The sequence below is a fragment of the Zea mays genome, chromosome 3, assembly GCF_902167145.1.
Source record: "Zea mays cultivar B73 chromosome 3, Zm-B73-REFERENCE-NAM-5.0, whole genome shotgun sequence".
NCBI lineage: Eukaryota > Viridiplantae > Streptophyta > Magnoliopsida > Poales > Poaceae > Zea > Zea mays.
In genome coordinates, this window is record NC_050098.1 from 33,608,111 (window position 1) to 33,617,320 (window position 9,210).

The following is a 9,210-nucleotide window of genomic DNA, read 5'->3' on the forward strand; positions in this document are numbered from 1 at the left end:
AAAAGAAGCCCTTCCATTTCTTGCATTGTTGGGCGATCTTGACGGATCAACCAAAATGGATGGACCAGCACATGGGTCACCAAAATCCTCCCCCCAACCCAATTCCAACCCAATCCAATACTGTTGACCTAGATGTAGATGAATCTGTTCCATCAAGCTTCACTTCGAAGAGGCCACTGGGTCGTGATTCATCAAAAGAAAAGGCAAAGAAGCAAAGATCTGTGGACACAACTTTGACTGATTATGTAACACTCCGTCCAATCTCAGGACTGGTAGCTCGCTAGGATCATATATTGTCCCCACAGACCAATACGGGTCTTTTATGCGCACTTTGTCCTCACTCATGCGCACCCAAGAAAACTTCCCGGTCGGTCACCCATCCCAAATTGCTCCAAGCCATGCACGCTTAACTTGGAGATTCTTTCGTGATAGGCTTCCGAAAAAGAAGATGCAGCTTGTTGGTATGGATACTCTATTAATTCTATTAAACCTTGGGCTAGGATATCACCATCCCAGGGGCCAGGATATCACAGATTAAGAGTACATGACTCAGATGGGTGACATATCTTTGGAATGATTGTCCGTGTACAAATTAGTAGCGTCAACTGAGGAAAGGAAGTTGGAGTCCATGAACAAAAACGAGAGGCAGAAACTGATCTTAGGGAGGAAGAAGCTAAACCTCGAGAAAGTTAGGATGGATCGCCAGAAATTAGAGGACAAGGAAGAGGAGGTAATGATCCTAAGCATGGATCTTACTAAATGTAACACTCTACTTTGACAATACTACGAGGCCAAGCAAAAAAGAGATATTGGCAAGGGTCACTAGAAACTCATCATCAAGCAAGTGAGTACCGAACGAAGTGTATTTTTGTTCCTGGTTGAGTACGTCAGTTTGTTTGAGGTCATGTTCTTATTTCTGTTTTAGCATAACTCCATGTGCGGATCAATAACCTGTTGTCGTAATTGTTTGGAACTTGACATTTTTCAGTACGTGTTGCTTGAACATTGTAATGTTGGTGAACGATATTAGACATTTTTTTGTTATTGCATAGATTCACCATTACACATTGACACATCACAATGCTTCGACATCGTATGACACATTGCACACAAGAAAACACACATGACATAAACACACATGACACAAGTGCTGGCAAACTTTGACAAAGTTCCTAAACACTACGATAACTGACACTACGACATTTGGTACAATGTCGTCATTTTATTTAAGTTGGATACGAAAACTTCAAACCTAAGCAACTCTGGAGCCAAGCCACACACAGTGGTAGTGGATAATATCAACCTGCAACTGAGTATATTTCACTGGGTCTTGCAATTCCTCGTAGCGTTTGTTGATGTAAGCATTACGCTTGGCCATTGAACCATGAGTAGTGTTTGTCAATACTCTAATGTCGTCGAAGCTTGTGTTCAAAACCGATGGACCTTCGTCCTCTACTATCATGTTGTGCAAGATGATACAAGTTTTCATTATGTCCCTAATATGTTCTGGAGACCAACCATATGCAGGTCCACGGACTACAACCCATCGCTTCGGGAGCACACCAAAAGTTCGTTCGATATCTTTTCTAGCAGACTCTTGAATGGTGTCAAAGTGTTGGGTCCTAACATCATATGGATGACGAATTGTCTTGATAAATACCATCTGCTAGGTAATATTCCATGTTGTACGTGTGCCCATTGACGGAGAAAGTAACAGGAGGACTGTCACCGGTGAGATGGCTTTTGAAAATGTTTGAACGCTGAAGAATGTTGATGTCGCTACAGCTACCGGGCATACCAAAGTACGCATGCCATATCTAGAGGTCATATGAGGCAACTGCTTCAAGGATCATGGTTGGGTGTTTACCGTGACCAGTAAAGATTCCCTTCCAAGTGGTTGGGCAGTTACGCCACTCCCAATGCATGCAATTGACACTACCAAGCATACTAGGGAAGCCTCTTGACTCTTCAACTTGGAGGAGGCGTGCGATATCTGCAGCGGTAGGTGCCCTGAGATAGTAACCACCAAATGTGGTTTGGATGACCATGCAAAAGTGTTTCAAGGCCTCATGGGCGGTGGATTTACCAATGCGTACATACTCGTCGACGGCATCGGTAGGAATACTGTAAGCAAGGATACGAACAACGACAACAACTTTTTGCAGGGCAGAGAGACCAAGTAAGGATCGACTTGTTGCATAGTTTGGGCGCTGAACGAAGTAAGGATTGACTTGTTTCACAGCATCAACGAGGCGCTCAAACACATGGCGACGCATGCGAAACCTAGAATGGAAATGACAGTGACTATGAGTGATAGAGGACGAGGCCCGATCTTTCGTGAGGTATGATAACTTGATTGGGTGGAGATCTTGACGTTGATGATCCAAGGCTCCGAGCGAATGGATCCTTGCAATCACTATACCACTGCTTCATTGGTTATCACTCGTGACACACGAGTGACCTTGCCACGAAGCCTTATCCCTGCAAGCGCAATCAAGAACACAAGCAAGAACAGGAAGAACGCAATCAAAACTGCATTGATTACAAGGTGGGGTCTCAAAAACTGATGAACGATGATACTGTTCTATGACGAATTTGATCTAAGCAAAACATAAACCCTAATGTGGCAGTGGCTGCTGTTAAAATATAGGTTAGGGGTGTGCACAACCCCTGGAGGTACCCCTAATGGGCTCCAACACGATACACGGCCCAACGATGGAACGACCCAATAGACGGTGTCGCAGCACCAAAACAGAATCTGAGCACTGACTTATTTCGACGATTCCCATTGAGTCTTAATGAATTTTAAGGTGGGACCAGCTAGATTGGTTAGATATTTTTTTTATATTTCCAACCATATCAAGTCCGTCGCAATCGGTGTTCGGGGGCGTCGTGGGTGTCCATTTTAGTGCAGATGGGTCCTGGAACCCGAGATAGGATCGCAGTCGAGTCGGACTTGATCTCATTCCTGTTGTGGACGCCCTTGCTGCTCCTCCTCGACACCTTAGCCTTTTCCAAGTCCTTGATGGTCCTCTCCAAAGTTCTAATTATTAAATATCCATGGCACCAAGCGTAAGCTCTAAAATACAATTGACTAGGTTAGAACGAACTTGGAGATTCAGCTTTCGTGCATGTTCTCGTGTTGTCGGTTCATGCATTGTTTGTATGGGAGTGATGTCCTTATCATTCTCTCCCACTTGAATTGGAGTCATCCTCGACTCAGGCGGTGGGCAAAGGGGTTGTCGAGCAACCCTAGGATGTACAAGACCTCTAGGCCTAAAAACATGCGCCGCTGATTTCTGGCAGATTCTGGACATTATCTTGCTATGACGATTTTGATCAGCTCCAACTGTATATTGATGTGGTACTAGTTAGGTTAGAAATCTTATCTTCTTAGCTTTCCAACGATATTTAGAACGTCGAAAATGGAGTTCGTATGTAGCTTGGTTGTCCATTTTCGCGAGATCCACTCCTGCAGTCCGAACCGGATTCGCGATAAACTGGATTTCAACTCCCCTTGAGCTTGGGATTCTATGATTGATTGGGCCTTGACCATATAGTTGATATCCATGTACTCATCAGTGAGGCTCGATCACGTTAAGTAAACGTAACAAAGAATGTGGGTATGAAAAATATGAGATACCTCTTCTAGAATTGAGCATCCGTGTACACAGGTTGCGCGCAAAAGTAGTTTGCTCGGATTCTTGCATCGCCACTCATATGGTCACGGTGGATCCGAACACGACCGGGAATAGAACCACCATAACGACGCTCGTTGCATACATGTTGCCTCCTAAGGTGTAGGTATGTCGCAACCTCCAACTCTTCTTCTTCCTCTTTCATTTCTTGTGCCATCATAAGAAAAACATTGGATTCTAAGTACGGGTTCATTGTAGTGGAGCTCCGCAACTGTAGTGAAATTGTAGTGTTGAAACGTGGGTGCTTATTTATAGAACGAATATGCTTCGAGTGAAGCCAACGTGGTGGCATCCTAAAGAAGCCAGGTGATGGCTTCTGCAAGAAGTGTCGTGGCTTACGGTGCAAGCTAGTATATTTGCAAAGGGATATTTCGACATGCTAAAAACTCGTGCCGTTTAAAGGACAACAACTAGAAATGCGACATTTGAAGTCAGAATGCATAATATAATTAAAAAAAATATTTTTTTTTCGAAATGAATATTATGTTACACATGTTTGACTAAAAAATAAATTCTAAATAAATTAAAAACCCATTTTGTGCATGATTTATTTGAATTAGTGTGTAATGAAAAAACAAATAAATATTGTAGTTTTAGAGGACTGAATTTAGGTTGTTGGAGACGGAGAAAATATATATGACATAATCTTTTATAATGTGCTGTAAAGGATGAAAAATATTTATTTAGGGATGGGATTTAGGGGCTGGAGACGGTCTAAGCGTATAGGACGACGGCGATGGCGAGCAGCTATCTCCGTTCGGTTCCCCTTCCGCTGCACACAGAAAAGTCACGAGCTTAGAATTTTTTCCCCCAAGTGGCTGGCGGCTAGCCAAGCGCCCGAGTCATGGCGACGAGCGTGCCAGAGGGATTGCTCGGCGAGCCTTCTTCACCGTGGAAGGTGCAGCAACTGCTGCCGCTGTGCGCGGTCCTTGCCGTCGTCGTCGCGTGGTGTGCCGCGCGCGCGGCGGAGTGGGCGTGGCTGAAGCCGCGGCGCCTGGAACGGGCGCTGCGGGCGCAGGGTATCCGTGGCACGGCGTACCGCCCGCTGGCCGGCGACGCGCCGCTGTCCGATCGACTCGCCCGCGAGGCCAGGTCCAGGCCGCCCCTACCGCCGGGCTGCCACGCCATCGTGCCCAGAGCCATGCCGCTCGTCCACCACGCCATGAACGAGCACGGTAACTTCTCTCTCGCTGTTGTCGCGTTGACTCTAACTGGTGATCTATCTTTAGCTTGCCGGTCTTAGAGCATCTCTAATAAACTAGCTAAATAACTTATCAAGCTAAAATTTAACTAATTAATAGCATAATAGTTCTTCAACAGAGTAGCCATTTAACTTACTAAGCTATCTGGCTCTCTAAATTAACTCCCTCACTAGCCAAATTTGCCTAGCAACTCTCGCTAGCCAAGCTAAATTGCATTTTAGAGAGTCTGTTGGAATGAGATGGTATATATAGAGTTTAATATTTATAGAGAGACAAATAAAAAGTCAAACAGAGAGTAAATAATAAAGAGTCTTTTGGAGATGCTCTTACCACGCCAACTCACTAAGGAACGAACGGTTTTCCCATGGTATTACACAAGCATTTATCATAGTAAATTTCAAAATATAAATCTTATGTCATGAAGTTACATAAGTTATTTAATAAAAATATAAATAATTGATTTAGAATAAAACTAATACAAAGTGTGTTGTAGGAAATATGGATTCAAGTAGTTTGTTTAACATCGAGGATCATTGAGTTATTGGTACTGAACTACTGATTAAGATATCAGTTTCTTCATGTGTCACTTCCTCTAGCAAGCGTGAGCGAATAAATTTCCCCTCGAGTACGGAATATTAAAAAAGTAGAGTATGGATAATTTGAACTTAAGGTCTCTTTGGCATGTCTCTTTAGACGGCTCCAGCTCGAGCTTATAGTGAAGCCTAGCAAATGGTCACAAAAATGACTTCATCGATAGTCCTCTAAGAGCTGGAGTCGTTCTTTTGTTGGGAACAAGAGCACAAAAAACGTGCCTTCTAGCAGCTCCTATTTTTTCTCATACATCATTCAAAAAACATAGGGGAAAATATTTTGCCAAACGAATTGCAAAATAGCTCTGGCTCCTTCAGAGAAGCCAAAGAGCCAGAGAACCCAAAGCCGAAACTATTTTTAGAGGAGGCGGAGCCCTAGCAAAGTCGTGTTTGTTTATGTTACATAAAGAAGAGATATTGTAAATATATACATATACTAATAATTTGAAATTTGAAAGTAAAAAAATATAATGATGTTTGAATAAATATCTCATTTAAGAGAGGACTACCCAATTATATATAGAAACTAGCAATAACTAGTTGTCATATACTTTGCTAGAAGTTGCATGTTATTCACTATCGTACACATCTGCTTTGCCGAGTGGCAAAGCCTAGAAAACTCTCGGTAAAATCTTTGCCGAGTGTGACTCTCTATAAAGAAGTCTCGACGAACTGTACATCGGTAACAACTTCTTTGTCGAGTACATTTTATCGGGCATTCGACAAAGACTTTGCCGAGTTCCATCCGGTACTCGGCAAACAAAAGTTACTGTCACGACGACAAAGAACGATGATGGAGCCTTTGCCGAGTGTCCTCTATGACACTCGACAAAGAAGAGTTCTTTACCGAGTGTCTGTTGGCCTGACATTCGGCAAAGAAATCTCCAGTGGGCCCCTTAGCCAGTCCCTTTGTCGAGAGCTCCGGGAGGCACTCGGTAAAGAAGCTCCCTTTGTTGAGTGCCTATTGGACTGCCACTCGGCAAAGAAGGCTCCAGTGGGCCTCTTTGCCAGTTCCTTTGCCGAGTGCTGCAACCACATCACTCGGCAAAGCAACTTTATTGGTTCCTAGGTGTGTCTTCTTTGTCGAGTGCTTTGGTCATCGCACTCGGCAAAGAATCTCTTTGACGAGTGTAACACTCAGCAAATTGACCAGAAAAACCCTTTTTATTTGTTTTTATTATTCCATCTAAACAAACAAAAGATATATATAATTGACATCACATATACGACATAATCAAGACATGTATCACCAACACCATATATCTCACAAATATCACCACATCAAACAAGTTTCACAAACGGAAGTCTCACCAAGTATTATCAACATCAACAAGTTTAACAAACACAAATATCACCAACACTCGCAAACATAAGTCTCAATCATCACTATGAGGTTATCAACGAGGTGGGCGGATGGACTGTTTCAGCGAAGGGCTGGACGATCCATGAGGGTTATTTGATGTCGCCGATTATCCCTGCACAGAGAAGAGAATGCATTTGTGAGACCAGATGAATATATATCATGTAGGACTAAAAATTTGATACTCACAGGAGTATGGAACTGAGCAGGGTCAGCTGGAGGGAACAACAGAGGTGGTGGAGCAAGACCCTATGCAGCGCCAAGGCTCTACATGTAGTGGAACATCTCTGCCATCCTCTACTGATTCGCCAAGCCAGTCGCCCGCTCCGTCCTCATCCTCGCCTCCCTCTCCATGCATTCCCTCCCTCTTCTTCTAACTGGGCCTATAATATTTTACCCCAATGTTATAATAATGCAAAGAGAAGGTATATAACTCAATGAATGACGAGGCACAGAAGCACTAACCTGGAGTTCAGGGATACAATGTTGGGAGCTGTCCTGCCGAGGTTTTATGGCTAGGCTCGCACTCATGCTCCTTGCTCGCACATGAGACAGAGAGGGAGTGGAGGACGAGTTGATTGCCCCATCAGCAATCCAATATCGCTCACACCTCTTGCCTCCTACAACCCTCATGAGGACATCTCCATCAATGTCCTTAGTCCTCGGATTGTAATCTGGCCCATGTACCTCCTTTGCCATGACAGTGTACTCACTGAGACGGCTGTGGACGGCAGGTTGCTATAATCCTCAGGCTTGTCCTCCAAGTTGTAGGTGACATCAGACGTCGCCTTGCCCTTGTGGGCCATAGCATACGTCGAGAAGATTGAGCTAGGCTGGCCACCATGTGACGACGACTGCGAGAAAACCAACGAGATGGTTAGAAATCATGACTAATCGAAAGTTAGACTAAATTAAAGAAAGTGGGTACACATGCTTTTATGTATTTACCGAGGTTGTGGCTGCCTTGATGGTGGGAGGGACCTTGCATCATCAAACGTCATTCCCAGCTAGCGTTGTGTACCTTGTCCCACTCGGTCTAGCACCACCTTTGCACCATCTGCTCCAAGCACTTAGGATGCGCAGCACACCAATAAGGAATAATCTCCAAAGAAAACAATTACACAACATATCAAAAGATAAAATTAAACATATTTAATATCAATATTAATGTTCTATATTTACCTACAAGTACTGGTCCGGAGTACATGGTCCAGGCGTCCTTCTTGCTCACCTTCTCCCCAAGGACAGAACCGTGGTAAGTGATGATGGCCTGGATGCACGCCTCGTAGTGCATGTCCACGATGAGCTTCTTACAGCTCATGGTAGCCACCACATCCGTCGTGGCCTCGTATCTAGCCTCGTAGCTGAAGATATCCTGCATACAAAGACGATGTATCCATACATTATTTCAAGAATGTGCAATGAATGCAACGTATTAAACAATATTGTGCGAGGAAGACTTACCCACAACTCTTGCTTCACCCGCTCCGCCTTGTTGTTGAATTGTCTGTCGTCCCAAACCACTGCAACGGGGGCGACATCGTAGTGGTCGAAGGAATAGACCGGGCCCATCACTTCGGCATACTCAACAATTCTAGGAAAAAGTTCCCTGCATAGAAGCCCGAGGATGCCATTGGGGTTGCAGCCGTGACCACCTACATTCTTGAAAACCTTCCAAGATCTGTCTAAGTGATTAAGAAAAGGTATTAGTTTATTTTTTAAATTTGAACATATAATATGAAAAGGCAGCGACAATATCTAAAGTTACATACCTCTCTCCATCAGGTCAAATAAGCGGGCGTCTATCACGAAGTATCGGTCATTGAGGGAGACTCGCAAGACCTCGCAAGTAGACGTGCGTCGAACCTATGGCGCCAGACCCAGAGGCGTCCCGCTGAGCGTCATCGTCGTTGTCCTGCTACGCCACATCGACAGCGGCTTGTTGCTCCACCTGCTGTTATACGGTGTCGTCCTGCTGCACCTCCTCCTCCGTCCTACGGGTGCTCCTCCTCCCCCTCCTCGTCCGATCGCCCACCATCTTTGTGTAACCACCTGCAATTAAGAGTAAGCAAATAAGCCTAGATAAAAAATATGTATTTAGAAACATATGTGAAATAAATAAAATATAGCATTGCATCGATTAAAATAATCTTCATATGTGTCCAAATTAGCCGGATCATAAGTCTCATCATCACTATCAACCATTTCATACTCAACACCATATGAAGGCGCAAGTCCATCATAGTCATTGCCTTCAAGCATTCTAAGTCATTCTCATTTTGCACTTCATCTTCCTCCTCATCAACAACCATTTCACTATCTACATCGTTTAGAACAGGTAATTTACCATGCGGTGATAC

General features: G+C 44.1%; 1 protein-coding gene across 2 annotated transcripts; it reads left to right on the forward strand.

Annotated features, from left to right (window-relative positions):
• The first annotated feature begins 4,404 nt into the window (after positions 1–4,404).
• Positions 4,405–8,999, forward strand: LOC103649935 (secologanin synthase). Of its 2 annotated transcripts, none has more exons than XM_020550175.3 (2): positions 4,405–4,873; positions 8,636–8,999. In XM_020550175.3, the coding sequence occupies exons 1-2, from the start codon at positions 4,543–4,545 to the stop codon at positions 8,674–8,676; spliced, it is 372 nt and encodes a 123-aa protein (XP_020405764.1). In that variant the 5' UTR covers positions 4,405–4,542; the 3' UTR covers positions 8,677–8,999. The 2 variants fall into 2 exon arrangements, with proteins under 2 accessions (XP_020405764.1, XP_008673840.1); XM_008675618.2 differs by lacking the exon at positions 8,636–8,999 and adding an exon at positions 7,042–7,288.
• The last annotated feature ends 211 nt before the right edge of the window (positions 9,000–9,210 follow it).

What these genes read in the sequence shown, in the direction of transcription:
- LOC103649935 (XM_020550175.3), top strand. Translation starts at nt 4,543, where the DNA reads ATGGCGACGAGCGTGCCAGAGGGATTGCTCGGCGAGCCTTCTTCACCG. An exon ending in CCACGCCATGAACGAGCACG is followed by an intron (nt 4,874 to 8,635) that starts GTAACTTCTCTC and finishes TCTCTCCATCAG; the next exon opens with GTCAAATAAGCGGGCGTCTA.